This window comes from Lepidothrix coronata, unplaced genomic scaffold (assembly GCF_001604755.1).
Source record: "Lepidothrix coronata isolate B3197 unplaced genomic scaffold, Lepidothrix_coronata-1.0 Scaffold156, whole genome shotgun sequence".
Taxonomy (NCBI): Eukaryota; Metazoa; Chordata; class Aves; order Passeriformes; family Pipridae; genus Lepidothrix; species Lepidothrix coronata.
This window is the reverse complement of record NW_016690336.1, coordinates 706,951-722,723: the sequence shown is the minus strand read 5'-3', so window position 1 is coordinate 722,723 and position 15,773 is coordinate 706,951. Positions and strand designations below refer to the sequence as shown.

General features: G+C 42.5%; 1 protein-coding gene across 1 annotated transcript in view; it reads right to left on the bottom strand.

The window, feature by feature from the left end:
• Window positions 1-15,773, bottom strand: part of CUNH20orf194 (chromosome unknown C20orf194 homolog) — a 732,083-nt gene that overhangs the window by 24,469 nt on the left and 691,841 nt on the right. Inside the window, exons 8-20 of the mRNA XM_017828987.1 lie at window positions 14,899-14,954; window positions 13,763-13,898; window positions 12,089-12,170; window positions 11,142-11,178; window positions 8,219-8,306; window positions 7,741-7,817; window positions 7,416-7,460; window positions 6,897-6,942; window positions 6,435-6,546; window positions 5,912-5,982; window positions 5,126-5,176; window positions 4,256-4,343; window positions 1,076-1,179 (exon numbers count right to left, since the gene is read on the bottom strand). Coding sequence (XP_017684476.1) covers window positions 1,076-1,179; window positions 4,256-4,343; window positions 5,126-5,176; window positions 5,912-5,982; window positions 6,435-6,546; window positions 6,897-6,942; window positions 7,416-7,460; window positions 7,741-7,817; window positions 8,219-8,306; window positions 11,142-11,178; window positions 12,089-12,170; window positions 13,763-13,898; window positions 14,899-14,954 — 993 coding nt within the window. The remainder of the gene's footprint in view (window positions 1-1,075; window positions 1,180-4,255; window positions 4,344-5,125; window positions 5,177-5,911; window positions 5,983-6,434; window positions 6,547-6,896; window positions 6,943-7,415; window positions 7,461-7,740; window positions 7,818-8,218; window positions 8,307-11,141; window positions 11,179-12,088; window positions 12,171-13,762; window positions 13,899-14,898; window positions 14,955-15,773) is intronic.

Sequence of the window (15,773 nt, the reverse complement as noted above, 5' to 3'; positions counted from 1 at the left end):
ACCTGCACCTTGCATCACTTCAGGCCTTTGTATTTTTTATTTGAATCCCAGCATTAAACTAACCTTTCTTTTTCCATTAATACTGTTGCAGTAACTCTTGGAAAAAAGGAAGGAACAATTACCCTGCTTCTCCTGTCGCTTCTGAGCAGTTCAAACCCTCCACCCTTGCATTATGCCAAGGCAGTAGAACAATAATATTCTCTCTGTCAAGGCTTGGCCTCACACAAAAATCTGGCACCAGTTCAGCAGGGATGGCCAGGTCCCAGAACTAGGAAGCTTTCTGAAAGTGAGTGTCTTGACTCAAACAATAGAAGGAAGGTCAGTGTTAAAATAGCTTCTTAAACTGCAAGGGGCAGCCCGTGATGTCCAAGGAAAGGCAGCTCAGGTGAGATTCCCTGGGCTGGAATGTGTTTGGATCACACACTGGGGTCGTGGGTCACTGCTTTCCTGGATTAGAGGACGAAATCATACGTGGAGGTACCCGAACAACAGAGCAACTAAAGGAAATTGGGGTTTTCCCCACTTTAGGAAAACAGTAGCCAACCCAAATAATCTCTTTTGCACTCTGAAGGAGTGACAGTTAAACCCAGAGTGTCTGCCTTGAGCAGGAAAAATCAGCTGAGCTGCCACCACGGACCTCTCGGTTCCCACTGAGCCACAACAAGTGATATTGGAATCTAATGGGAATAAAAGGCAGCATTTCACCCTCCCAAACACCACATGACACCAGAACACCTCGACCTTCCCTCTGTCCACCCCTCCACCCTGGTGGATGTTTCATGAATGTCACGCTCTGCAATTTTCCCTTCAGTCCAAAGCAATTTTCACACTATTAACACCAAACTGCTCACCCAGATTAATACAAAATTCCCTCCCTCTTTACTCACTAATCACTGATTTGTTAAGTCAATCAGCACCAAAAGTGTGGAGATTTGCACCAGTTATTTACAGTTGTACAGACACAGGTAAAAACTGAACTAAGAAATGGGGCTGAAATGGAGATTTTTGCACCAGAATTATTGTTATTAAAGATTGATAAAGAGCTGCTGGCAGGAAAACCAGAGCAAACACTCACCCCATCATAGAGGGAGATGGAACTCATGTGCTTCTTGGAGATGGAAATGCTGCCGTGGTGGGGATGAGCAAAGAGGATGCCATCAGAAAAGAAGTACAGTTTACCTACAATTTGAGAGGAAAAAGACTTATATTAGTTATGTATCAATATTTCAGCACCTTGTGATGAATGTCATTCCTTCCTGAGGAAAAAAAAAATCCATGTTCCTGCAGGATTTTGGTTTTTGTGTATCATTGTGATTGCATTTGGCTTCATTTTACCCCCTGGAGCCTCTTTATCATAAATATTCTGAGGTGGTTTTTTTTTTTCTTTAAAAGCTAAAAAAATTTCATCCCATTGAATTTCAAACTTCCAGAAATATAAGACTGACAATACAAGAATTTAAGAAAAGCTTACATCCCAAATGACCCGAAATTTAAACGTTGAACAAATAGTTTAAGGGGCAAAATCAAACACTGTTACAGTTTGATTTAGAGGGGAAAAATTAACTAAAAAATTAAGTTTTAAATTAAAAGTTAACCTGGAATTTAAACTGAAAAGTCAACTTTAAAATTGAAACAATGTTTAAATACTCCACTTCGACATTTATGACATTTAAATTTTGGTTCTTAGCAAACCTGCCTGAAGGAGAGCAGCTGGAAATGAGAAACAGCAAGGCTGGGTGGGATAATGGATAAAAGAAAATTCCATCAAAGTGTTAGAAAGTGGTATCAGCAAACAGCTGATTTCTGACAGGCTTCAGAAAGCCACGAACAAATGTCTGAGCAGGGGCTGCCAGCTGGCCCTCTGCTTTTAGAAGAAACATCACATCCCACACAGGGAAGTCTGTGAGTCAGCAAAAGGGAAAAGTTAAATATTTTCTTTAAAGAAAAAAGAAGAAAATAAACCAGGTTTTATTCGGTTACATTTCAAAAAAAAAAAAATCAAAGTAACTAAAATATATGGCTGAAAGTGCCTGCCCAGCTCCCAGAACAAGGCTGGGAGGAAATAATAAAGGATCCAAGATGTTTTCCACTTGGAATGGCAGCTTGGGATGAGATCTTCAAACTTGTTCAGTATTAAGGTTTTGTTTTAATGAAAATGGCCTTAAGCTGAAGGAGGGCAGGGTTAGGTGGGATACTGGGAAGGAATTGTTGGCTGGGAGAGTGGGGAGGCCCTGGCAAAGGTTGCCCAGAGAAGCTGTGGCTGCCCCTGGATCCCTGGAAGTGTCCAAGGCCAGGTTGGAGCAACCTGGGCTAGTGGAAGGTGTCCCTGCCCACGGCAGGGGGTGGAATCAGCAGGATTGACAGTCCCAACTCAAACCACTCCATGATTCTGGAGCCCCTCTGCTCTGGAGCCAGGCTGGGAGAGCTGGGGGGGTTCCCCTGGAGAAGAGAAGGCTCCAGGGAGAGCTGAGAGCCCCTGGCAGGGCCTGAAGGGGCTCCAGGAGAGCTGGAGAGGGACTGGGGACAAGGTATGGAAGGACAGGACACAGGAAATGGCTTCCCACTGGAAAAGTGAAGATTTAGGTTGGATATTGGAAAGAAATCCTTCCCTGTGAGGGTGGTAAGAAACTGGAATAAATTTCCCAGAGAAGCTGTGGCTGCCCCTGGATCCCTGGAAGATTCCAAGGCCAGGTTGGAGCAACCTGGGCTAGTGGAAGGTGTCCCTGCCCATGGCAGGGGGTGGGACTGGATGGGCTTTAAGGCCCCTTCCCACCCAAACCATCCCATGATTTTATGCACCTTTTGCACCCAATAGTGCCAGACCACAGAGCTGCAACCTCAGCAGAGCCCAAATTTGAGCACAACAAAAAGGGAACGAGCTCAACTTCATTTTCACTTGAGAGCCAAGAAAATCCCTCACCCACTGACATAACCCCTCACTCACAATGGTCCTGATACCCCCTATTGGAACTTTGCATCCCAAAAGTTATCAAGACATTTAACTCCATAAATCTTCCCCCCCCCAAAAAAAAAAGGGAATAAGTAAATTGCTTCACTGGGGCACAAACAGCAAATTTTAACAGAGCCAAAAAAATGCCACCGTTCTCTCATTATTTACTGAGTGAACACATGCCCACAGCAGAACAGCTAAATATCATATTCTGCATGAAGATTTTTGCTTTAAAATCTGCTCAGTTGGAGCAAAAGCAGATTCCTCTACTTGACAGTTGCTTTTTAATTGCCTTGTACCTCATTATTTATCCTGGACACCACATGGCAGAACTACAAAGCTGAAAATTCTCCTCTGAAGATCATCAGCTCGGGCTGAGAACTTCATGTCAGATATTCATCATCTCTCTTGTACATCAGCACTGACACAACTGCACATTCTCTGTACATTGGAATATCAAATATCAGGCCTTAAAAAAATCTGTTGGTTCAAGGCACAAGGGAGGGAGTGAGGGAAGTGAGGGAAAACCTTCCCAACAACCCAAATTGTCTTTAGTTGTATTATTGGGATATTCACGTTCCCTTAAGTTCTTGAAGGAAAAGGTGCCAAAAGAGGAGGAATAATCCAAGATTCCCGTGAGTAATTTTGTGTCAGAAAGCAGTAACTGGATTGAATCTGAGAAGAACCAAGATCAAGCATCTTCCTGTAGCACAGTGAGAACCTGTGCTGGGAAACACTGAATTCCTGAGTGAAAATAGAAATGGAAAAAGTGGGAACAGCACATCAGCTCTGGGAAGAGCTTTTTGTAGAGGCAAATACAAGGCTGTAAATGAGTTTATAACATCCCTTCCTACATCAGAGGCAGTGTAAAGGTCCATATTTGCCTTCACTTCCAGAGCTGGAAGGACTGTAATGCCCAATCTTTTCAACTTCATGTTCATATAGATACAGAAAAGGTAGGAAACATCTGGCACATCATCTATTAAAGACAGAAACAGCCATTTTGGGCATGTTTTGAAAAAAAGGCATCTCCCAGGTCTGCAAAGCCTCACTGTCCATCCAAAGTAAGCCTAGAGGAATCCTTCTTCCAGGATCAGGAGTTTCAAGCAGAGGCTGGGGATAAACAGAACAACAGATGGAATTTAAGAGCAGAAAGATGTAAAGGCAAGTGGAAAGAAAGCTTAAGGTGATGGTGCAGTTTGGCTCACCAGAAAATGTGTCTCTTTTGTTTAAAAAACTAAAAAAAAAAACCACCTAAAAAAAAGAAAACAAACAAAAAAAAACCCCCACCCAAGCACATCTCACCTTCTGCAGGCATGGCCTGTGGATTGCTGGAACAAAGATACACTCCATCCCCTCCAGTGAGTAAAGTGCCCAGGAAAGATTTATCCTCCTGAACAGGAACAAACAAACAGTAACATCACAGGCTGGATCAAGGATTTTCTCATTTTCTCATGTGCTTGCTCCAAGAGAGAAGGTTTTTCTTTTAAACAGCATCCATCAGAAGTTTATGAAATGAAGAGTTTTATCCCGGATCCAGCAGGGCCAGTGGCAGGATGGTTTGGAAGAGCCTCCCCCCCATTTTGGCTTTGCCAGCAGCTGGGAAGTTCCAAGTCATTGTCACAACCACAGGGCAGAGCTTTTTTTTGTTTGCAGTTTGTCAGTCCCCTGAGCTAAAAGGACAGGGCAGGGAAATGAATCTACTTATAATGAACATGCCAGGGAACCGCAAATTCGACCACAAATGTGAAACTCATGTGATTTAAGATGTTCCCAGATTCCAAAGGCCTTTTTCTTTCCGGAGTGTTTTCCTTTAGACATTTAGCAGGCTAATTAAGTTAAAAGAAAGTTTGTATGTAGAGTGGCATTGAGTTGGGGGGGGTTTTTGGGAACACATGAGCTCCAGGAGTAACGTTGAGGGAGACTTCCATGAATTTGTAGCTTTATTAGAGCTCTTTTTTGCCCTTGGGGTTTGTCATTCTCTGACAGAAAGAAACCCTCAAACTTTTACATACAATGTACTTTTTATAGGTCAGAGTTTCAAAGAACAGGCAAGCCTTGTAGGAGAGAAGTAACACACAAAATAAAAGACAGTTTGGTAGGAGCTCAGGTTTTTTTGCACAGTGGTTTATGAAAGTGGAACTTCTTTGCTTTAACAAAAATGTTTCATTTTACCTTCAACGCCTGCTGTGCCTTTTCAGAGAGTTTCACATCACTGTCTTCAACCTGGAGCCAGAAAGAGTTTCCATTTGTGTTGTGATTTACATCACAGATAAAGCAAGTCTGATGTCAAATAAAACAAGTTAAATAAAGGCAGTCTAATGCTAAATAAAAAACATTAAGGAAGTTTTGAGGCAAACAAGAACCTCAAGTACCAGAGGCAGACAAGCCCAGAGTGCTGCAAAGGCAGTTTTGTGCTCTTAATACTGTTTATTATGGGACCAAAACAGTTCCTTGCATGAAATTAAATGCATAACATTCTCCCCAATAAATGCTTTTACAGGCTAAAATACTATTGTATGGACAGAAAACAGTGTATCCCATCCAGTCTTACTTTATACTGCTGGTAAATTATGGGTTGCCAAAGGCAGAATGTTGCTCAGCTTTATTAAATTCACTGGAATTCTGCCTCTAACACAGGGCAGCACATTAGAGGGCTGGAATCAGACCTTGCTTCCTGTTGGGGTGATCTAGAGTGCCTCACAATAAACAGAATTTGCCAGAAGTTACCCTGTGTACTTGTAACAGCTAAAAATGATTTCAAACCTGTGTTAAGAACGGATCCACAGCCTGTTTCCACCCATTAGTGTTTCACTCCATGTGCAAATTCAAAAATCAGAATAGATTCCCATATTAACATTCTGCTTCAATGCCCAAGTTCTGTGTTTTCCCTCATCCATCCATCCATCCCTAACAAGTATTCCCTGGTGTACAAAGCCAGGTGAGTGTGTGTGGACTCACCAGCCAGGATGTGAACCTCGGGATTCCTGCAGTCAGGACAACGTGGCTGGTTTCTGGAGCAATGCTGCCATCTGCAGGGAAAACCGTGGAAGCAAAGCAGGACAATCATGGGAAAGACCTCCAAGTTCATCAAATCCAGCCTCAGACCTAAAGCCACCACGCCCACCAAACCATAATTCCACCCCTGTACTTCAGACTGCCCAATAAGTCGCTTTTAAGAGCTGAAATTTCTTCAGGAAATACGAAAATGTTCTCATTGCTTTAAGGATTTATGAGTGTTGAAGTGAAGTCACAACAGCCTAACTCCCAGTGTTCTTGTGCTCTGACAGACACAGAGCTGCTGGACAATTCCAGAGAAAGCCTCATTTAGTCTGGTGTTTATGTGGCTTCTTCCTTTGCTCTCCTTCCCACCAAAAGTGCTCCAAACCCATCAGAGGAACAGCAACAACATCCACTGGGATCCCTCGTGCTCTTCCAGCACAGCCAAGCCAAGAGAATGACACTCAGAACTGCAAATATTCACCTGTTTCTTTGACTTGTATCTGTGATGTCAGAAAGGACTCTGAAAACACAACAGATCCCAAACATCCTCTTCCCGTGAGCAAGTCGGGAATGTCAAACACCATCATGGACGCCTGCAGCAATCCCAGGGTTGGAGGGAAGGGAAGGGAAAGCAGAACTTGAAATCATTTCAAGTGAAACAGAGAAATCTGTGTGTTTTAAGCACCCCAAACAACCACTTCTCCACAGTAGTGGAAGGTCTGAGATCATCAATCTTAATTAACGTCAATGTTTTATTCCAATTTCCACGGTCTGACTTAATATTAAACCTGTTGCAGCATCTGAGATCTCTCTCATATCTCCTCTTACAGAGATAAAGATCTCAACAAGCCCCAGAAAACCTGCCACTTGAGCTCTATTTTCTAATAAAAACCATTCAAATAAAATAAAAACAATAATAATAAATAATGAAGGGCTTACTCACCGTTTTGATCAAACTCAGGCTGTCCTCGTTATCTAACGGGGTAATTCTAGAACAACAATGACAATTAAATATTTAGAAGGTAGATCATTTTTAGGGGCTCCAAAGCAGCCAGGAAAAAAAAAAGCTATTTTATTTTAATTTAAAATAAGCTTTTATTTGTGGAGGCCATTTCAATCAGACAGCATGGGGGTTAAGAAGCACAAGCTTGTGATATCAACCAAGTTAAAAGCAAATTTTAAAAGGGAACTCTTAATGAGCTCATGCTGCTTCTACTCATTAACAGTTAATAAAACTGCTCTGCCCAATTGCTTCTTATTTTTTTTTAATGTTTTTAGGATTCCACAGAATTACAGATATGAAATCATCCAACCATCTCATCCACAAAAGCCTTTTGCACATCTCGTGTGAAATAATCGAGTGCAACGTTTTCTCAGAGAAGTTCCAAGAGAAGAAAAATAAATTTATCACGGTATTAAAAGCACTAATTGATAACAAGAAGTCTAAGGCAGTGATACAAACCTTCCATGATTGTTCACAGCCTGAATTTGAAAAGCAATTTTGGAGCTGCAGGAAGAGAAATTGCACTGGTGAGACACGTTGTTTAGGATTCTTCTACACGTGAAAAATTAACAGGAGTAGACTTGAAGCAAAATAACTGAAGTGATAAAAAAAGGCAGGCAAATGGGAGAATTATAATTATTTTAAAAGCCTGAATGCATCGTGAAGTGTTTGGTAGCCAGTTTGAAATCAATATTTGGCATATTTTTCCCCAATATATTTGATATATTTGATATTTTTCCCCACGGAGACAAGAGATCGATCAGGAACTGTAGGAAATACCCACCGTAAAGCAGATTTGAGCTGTGTCAAGCAAAGGGTGTCTAACACAGCCATGAGCACCTGCTCTGCCACCTCCTTTGCCTGCAAAAGAAAAAGGAGATGGAGGATGAAACCCCCTTTTCCCCACCCATCCTTTCCCAAATCCCGGCAACCACCGGAGACGACCCGTGAGAGAAACGAGACACCAAACAGGAACACACTGATGCACCAGGCTAAAATTGGTTCTTTCACAGGAAAATTCATGAGAGATGGCAAAATATTGTGGGTGGGTAACAGGAACACCCTGAAAGGTGGGTTTTTTTAAGCAGGATTCAGGGACTGGCTGGAGGCCACGGGCTGACCTTTGTGTTACGCAGACGAACCACGACATTAATTTGGGGTTTAAGGGTTTCTTCTCAGGGTTTAATTTGGGTTTGCACGTCATGGCCCAGCGTGAGCAATCCAAATGAACAACGAGAGAGAGAAGGGGGGGCTTCATTTACCTTGGATTCAGTGGAAGTTTTAGCATAGCACTCAATGCCAGCAAGCACAGCCTCTACAACAGCAGAATAGATTTGCGACAACAGAGCACTGAAGAGAGAATCAAACACACACATTTACTACACACGGAGAGTTTTCTTCCTCCTCTGCCTAAAGGGGCAGTTCTTCCTCTCATTGCACAAACCTCTTAATATAAAAAGGGGTCCTGGCTCAAATGAGTGCAAAAGTAGGTTTATAATTAAGCTTTTGGTTTGAGAAAATTAAATTAGAGCGAGGGAGTTGCTCGAGTTACAGAATATTTTGGGGAGGTACCTCCTGAGATAAGTGCAGCCCTGCTCAGGCAAGAGTAAAAACCTGTTTTCCTGTTGACTTTCACTGCAGTTTTGTTGAGAATCACATCCCATTGTTTTAGGGAGCTCCATTTCAATGCAATCAGTCTCCTTGGAATCAGCCTTGGAGTCCTCCAGATAATCTGGGTCACTGATTGTTTGCCCAAGGGAGGCAACTTCTGAAGGCCATGAAAGGGGCAACAACCTGGCACAGCCAGGCTGGGAGAGCTGGGGGGGTTCCCCTGGAGAAGAGAAGGCTCCAGGGAGAGCTGAGAGCCCCTGGCAGGGCCTGAAGGGGCTCCAGGAGAGCTGGAGAGGGACTGGGGACAAGGGATGGAGGGACAGCACACAGGGAATGGCTTCCCACTGCCAGAAGGCAGGGTTAGATGGGATACTGGGAAGGAATTGTTGGCTGGGAGGGTGGGGAGACCCTGTCCCAGGTTGGGCAGAGAAGCTGTGGCTGCCCCTGGATCCCTGGAAGTGTCCAAGGCCAGGTTGGAGCAACCTGGGCTAGTGGAAGGTGTCCCTGCCCATGGCAAGGGCCTGGAACTCGATCACCTTTAAGGTCCTTTCCAACCCAAACCATTCCAGGATTCCAAGACATCCACATCACAGCTTAGTCCTGTTCCCTTCTTAAAAGGGAATTGAAAAAATTGCCCAGAAATGAACCAGAGTTGGTGAAGCCAAGAGTGACTTTCAGCCATTTCACATTTACAGCTCCAGAACAACTGGGAAAAAAACCTCCACCTGTGCCCAACCAAGAAAAATCAGTTCAAAATTCCTGCTGAATTGTAACTAAAAGATGTGTAAAATGACCAGAAAGTCCCACTTGCCCAAATTTTAACTCCTCTCATTACTCCTCTGCCACTGCTTGGTGTCAAGGGAGGGGAGAGGGGGGAGGAAAGAGGAGGATCCAGCATTGAAGCCAAATGCAAACATCCCTGAGGGATGGCAGAAGAGCACCTGAAGCTCCCAAATGTGGAGGGACCTCAAAATGCACCAAAGCCTGACTTTGATCATCCCCAATAGCACCAAGTGATTTTAAAATTCAAACTTCCTACCACTTTTTCAGGTTTCTTCCACGTAATTCCATGGACTAAATAAGCAGTCAATGTATTTTCAGTGCATCTGGTATAGGAAACGTGTCTAATTGTTCCTAACTCTGTGACCATTCCTCTTTTCCCTCAAATTCACATAAATATTTGCAAGGAAACACCTCAGTGGGCCGTGCTTTCCATCAATCATCAACAGTTAATATTAGGGTATCAGTATAAATACTTTACTCCTCTTCCCACCTTAAAATTTTAACACTGACGATGCAAAACACAGAATGGCATTTTCTGAAAAAAAAAATATAAAGCTACAAAGTTTCCCCCAGTTTATCCTCAGAGGTACAGTCAGTTTATGCATTCCAGCCAAGCTGCAGCCCTGCTTCCTAAATACAGCCAAATTTGGGCTGAATGTTGCTTATGGAAATATTGACAAATATAAGAACCAGTTACAGGACTCAGCTGCAAAAAAAAGCCCAAAGTCATGAGATCAGGTTTGCCAAAAAAAGCTAATTATGCTGCTGTTGTTGATTATTTCATCCAACACAGGGATGCTTCCAAGAAAAAAGGTATTCTTATAAAAACACTGCCTTTATCAACTGCTTTGTTTACAGCTTCTCTACTCACCTCAGCTAGAAATGTATTTAAAGTCTTTTAGAGGTAATGTTTGAGCAGAAAAATTACCTGTTGGAGTTTTTACTAAAAAAAAAAGGACAAATCTGCTGCTCAGGGCAGTAATTCCACTTTTATGTCTTTGAGAACAGTATTAAATTAATAAAAATCAACAGTAGTTCAGTATTAAAGTACTGACAGATCTTTAATCTCTTGCTAACAGGTCATGCAGGTTTGCAGAAGCAAATCCAGGCTCCTGAAATGATCCCAACTCCCAAGGAGGACAAAATCCCTAAGGAAAGGTCTGGTTTGTTGAGAGAGAGAGAGAGAGAGCAGGACCAAAGCAGATTTTCTATGTTCCTAAAGCTGGACAGGATCTACCAACATGCAGGACATGGACATGGATAAACACACTTGGATTTGGAGAAGGTTAAAATGCTTTGCAGCTTCCCAACTGAAAAAGTAACTTTTATCTGACTTTCCATAGTGAATTCCTTTGCAAGTTTGAGTGTTCCCTGTTGGCATTTCACTATAAATCTTACACTTGATGAAACTGGTCTGAAAACTACTTTTCTTTCTGTCTGTGGATGATGCTCCTGTTCAGTTTGAGATACTTTCCCTCTTGCTATATAAGCAGTACCTTTAAAAATTATTCAAGTAACTTAAAAGAATTTTTTAATTAAAATTTTGCAATATTTACTAATATTTCCTTTCCTACTTTGCTGCACAGCAGAAGGGAGGGCCACAGCAAATTCCTAATTTGCCCACTGAAACCCTCCACGAGCACTTTGCCTTTGGAACCCTCTCACAATCACATTATTCTGAATAAAAAAAAAACGTGTCTCTGCAAATGCCAACAGCCACTAAAAGCAGGTTTGACCAACTGCCACGAGGCAAAAAGAGAGAAGAGTTAAGGAATGATATAAAAAGCTTACACTTGATCAGCTTCCTTGTGCACCTCGTTGTCGTTTCCTGGATGAAAACAAAACAAAAAAGGGTTGGTTTAAGCACTTTGGGGACATTTCTGCTGCACATTTCACGTGGGATTATCCAGGGGTTTATGTTGCTGCAGTTGGATTGCAGGTTTAGAGCAGAGCAAAGCACAACTTGTGTCAGGGCAGCCAAGACTGAGTCCTGAGTCCCCCAAAATCAGCTGCAGGGGGTCAGAACAAGGAGCCCTCTCCTGTATCCCAATGTGGCCATTCCTGGGTGCCCAGGAAAAAGCACAACCACAAAAAATCCATCCCTAATTCCAATGCTCCAACCATCCTCTCTTTTTTCTAAGCTGTTTTCTAAGCTGGTTATGGGTTCAAGATACACAGCAACCCTAAGGACTGACTTTATCCAAGGATTCTTACAGCCACTTAAAACAGGCAAGAAAATGGGCTTTAAAAATTCCATGTGGCTTGGTTTTATATTTGGGAAAACAGCTGTTTGTAACCCACTATGTTGGGCCCAAGCCAGAGGATAAGGGAAATTTAAACAAAAAAAATTTAAATAAAATTTAAAAAATTAAAAACAGGGTGAAAGAATTCCCTCTGTTCTTTTAAAAATCCTCAGTTATCTGAGGATAATAAATAGTTTGAACTACTATATTTTTTGAGAGTTTTCTTCTATCAAACTGCAAGGAACATTGATTTAAATATTTGTCTAGTGCTTGGGAAAGGCCTGCACAGTCAGATCTGACAGATTTTCTGTGGAACACTCACCTCTTGACACATTTTACCCCTGAAATCTGCTATGATCCCATGCCCTGGTTGCAGAACTACACAATACCCACCACTCCTGTGGCTCAGAAAGGGATCAGAGCCAGCTTTTAATTGCTGCAAATTTAAAAATAATTAAAGAGAGTATCTGCCTCGGCATTTTTTGATGTACTCACCCAGGAAAGGAACGTGACTGGTCCCAAAAAAATAGGTCCTTGAACAAGCCAGAGGTCCCTTGGGAGACACACACTGCACTACCTGGTAGTCAGTATTAATGAGACACAAAGAGACATTAGCAAAGCAAATTGGGGCACTAATGGACAATAAACTAAGGTCCCCTTAAGTCCTTCTAAGCACTGACAAACTACAGGAAGTTTACGACACACACGGAACTGGAGTTGGAAAAAGCAAACTTACGTTTTTCAAAGGTCTAGTTCACTTTGGACTCGACCTGAATGGTTGAAAGACTTTGGGAAGGAGATGAGCTCTGACTTGGGTTCTCAATTTCCTATGCCAACTGCTCTCTTTTCATGGAGAGGAAAGTGGGTCAGGTTCCCATAACTATGCTGGTCTTATTTACTATTTTCATGACACCCTATTACAACAGTCTCACCTGTACCTGTAAATAAACCACCTTTTTTAAGAACAGCATCAGAATCTGAGGAGAACAGATGGAGCAAGTACATCAGAATAAAACTGTACTCGCACTCGGACAGGCAGCAAATGGTCTCAGTGTTATCAGGGGAAGAAAAGACAAAAGTTGAAAGTGTTTTCAGAGAGAGAGTGTGTCAGAGCAGCAGATGGAGGATGAGGTTTCAGCAGGATGCTACAAAACAATCCTTTCTCAGGCTTTTGATGTGTCCAGAACACCCACGTCCATCCATTCCCTGAGGAAAGTGCATATGGGATGTTGTCACGGACTCATCCCCTCACTCATCCGTCCACTCCACGACGACCTGGACTCAACCACATCCATCTGGACTCGCACCACTGTCGGACACTCCCGGAGCCCCTGGAGGGAGCAGGGAGGTGTCCACACTCTACCTCTCCTCCTTCGCTGCCCGTTGCCTTCTGGAGCCAGGAGGCCCCTCCAGCCAGAGGATCCCAACTGCCGGGGGTGGCTCCCCCGGTCACGGCCCCTGCGCCGCCTTCGACCTCATCAAATGTTTACCAACTAAGCTTTTACTTGAAAATGGAAACAAGTTAATCTTTACAACTTCATGGCAACATTCTTGGAACACCACAGATTCATTGGAACATTCTTGGAACACCACAGATTCATTGGAACATTCCTGGAACACCACAGATTCATTGGAACATTTTGGGAACACCACAGAGAGTTTCGGTTTCATCGACACTCGCTGGGTTTTGTTTCATCGACGCAAGCTGGAATTTGGATACACATAAAGATCTCCTGTCTATTCACAAAATTCTGTTCTAATATATAAAAAAAAGGTGTCTTTTCACTTCTTTCTTAAGGAATCTGATTAAAATCATATCTGTGTGTCAGGATTAAACACATCATAGAAGGGTTTCACTTCATGACCAACGTCCTCACAAACAGCATTTCCCTCTCCCCCACCCCACATACAACTGTTCAAAAAGCTGTATTTTTACAGGAAATAAATCATTCATCACTTCCTGATTAAGCACCCAGCCTTATAACTTGGAAGAAGAAATAAAAAGAAAATTTCTTCCTTAAACTAATTGTTAAACTAACGTGTTTTTACGTTAAGAAGAATTAGGTGTTTAACTCACGGAAGGTAAGCACAAAGAACACACGAAGAAAAAGAGAAAATCTGCCAAAAAAAAAAGCTCCAAAATCTCAGGTAACTACTCCAAAGCCTTACCATGTGCTTGGCAGTGCTCCCACCAAGGCCAGTGTTCCGAACAAGGTGTCCTTCTGATGGAAAATTAAAGTTACCAGAGTTCAGGTTTTCCTTGGTGGAGTGGCTGCCAAACAGGACAAAGGGCTGCCGGCTGGGGCTGGGGGGGAAACAGGGAATCACCACCAAAAAACACTTGGCAGGGAACTTAAAAACAAATGAAATTAAAGCTTTCAAGCCTGAGGGACCAAGTAGTGAATTTTACCAGGGCTCACAAAGCTTCCCGCTGTAAAGACCAAGTTCCAAAAGAAAAAGCTGCTTGCATTGACAAGGTGATCATTTCTTTCAGGCACAAGAACAAGAACAAATCTCAAGGCTGTTCCCAAATGATATTAGAAGGGTTTTTCCCCCCCCTCCTCTTTTTAAAAGTAAACTGAAAAGTGATTATGTTTAAAACTTACCATCTTGAAAACCCCTGAAATGACTGTATTGGAATGAAAGAAAACTATTTTGGGTTTAGTTCTGGCTTTGGGCCCAAAATTCAGCTGGAGGGGTCAAGGTCTGTCTTTTCATTATTTCAGTGCAAACACGAAGGGATGCTGCAAACAACGAGGGACACTGGTTTATTCCAAATAAAGAGGAAGCTGCAGAGACATGGAAGTAGCTAAAAAACCTTGATTTAACTCAGAACAGCAGAACTTTGGTTTGGAAACAGAAGACAAACCACCTTCCTCTTTCAATTAAAACTTTGTCATGGAATCACAGGATGGTTTGGGCTGGAAGGGACCTTAAAGCCCATCCAGTGCCACCCGCTGCCATGGGCAGGGACACCTTCCACTAGCCCAGGTTGCTCCAAGCCCCCTCCAACCTGGCCTTGGACACTTCCAGGGATGGAACAGGGAAGAAATGGATCACATCAAATGCACAAGGTGGAGAGTTTCAAACATAATCACATTGTATATTTAAGAACTACAGCTTTAAATCCCGTGAAAATTCAGTTTTACCCTTCCAGGAAGTGCCTTTGCATGTTGGTTTTATTTAATATGACATGTGATAATACTGAGATGGTCCCAAAAGGAATTATAACTGATGCACTCTGGCATCAGGGATATGGGAATAACATACTGAGGTACTAATTCCCAGGGAATAATGAGTAATACCTGTTATCTGTTATGTGGCTTGAGATCATGCCATGGCTGAAATAACTTCTGAAGGGCTGTGGAGAATTAAAAAAAGAAAAAAAAACCCACCAAAATTATTATTTTTGTTTAAAAATTAAAATTAAATATTAAAATTAAATATTAAAAAAAATTTAACAAGTAACAGGACAGAACAGAAAGCATGATATATCCTCACTATGATGAAGAACAAACCTGAATTATCTTTCTCAGAGAAAACTCCTGAACCTCCCAAAACTACTTTCAACCTCTGTAAAAAATCACCATAAAATCACAGAGTGATTTGGGTTGGAAAGGACCTTAAAAGCCTTCCAGTTCCAACCCCCTGCCTTGGACAGGGACACCTTCCACTAGTCCAGGTTGCTCAAAAAAAGCAACAAAATGTTTCAAAAGCACCAATTCCGTGGTTTTTTCACCCAGGGTCGTGTTCCCCTCTATTATATCTGAGATTTTGATAGGTGCAACTTCAAATTGCTAAGCCCTGCACATACCAGAGTCCAGCAAACCCGAAGTTAATCTACCCACAAATATCTGCTGTGCAGGTATAAATCAGCTAAATCGAATTATCAGTGAGCAAACACTCCACTGAATCACCCCAGCAATCCTAAACCACCATACCAGGGATTTTTAAGGTGGGTGGTGACTGAAAAAAACCCAAACCACAGGTTTTCATAGAATCACAGAATCAGCTGGGTTGGGAGGGACCTCCGAGATCATCAAGTCCAACCCTTGATCCAACCCTGCTGTGGTTCCCAGCCCATGGCACTGATGCCACATCCAGTCTTGTCTTGAAAACCTCCAGGGATGGAGAATCCACCCCTTCCCTGGGCAGCCCATTCCAATGGCTGAGCACCCTC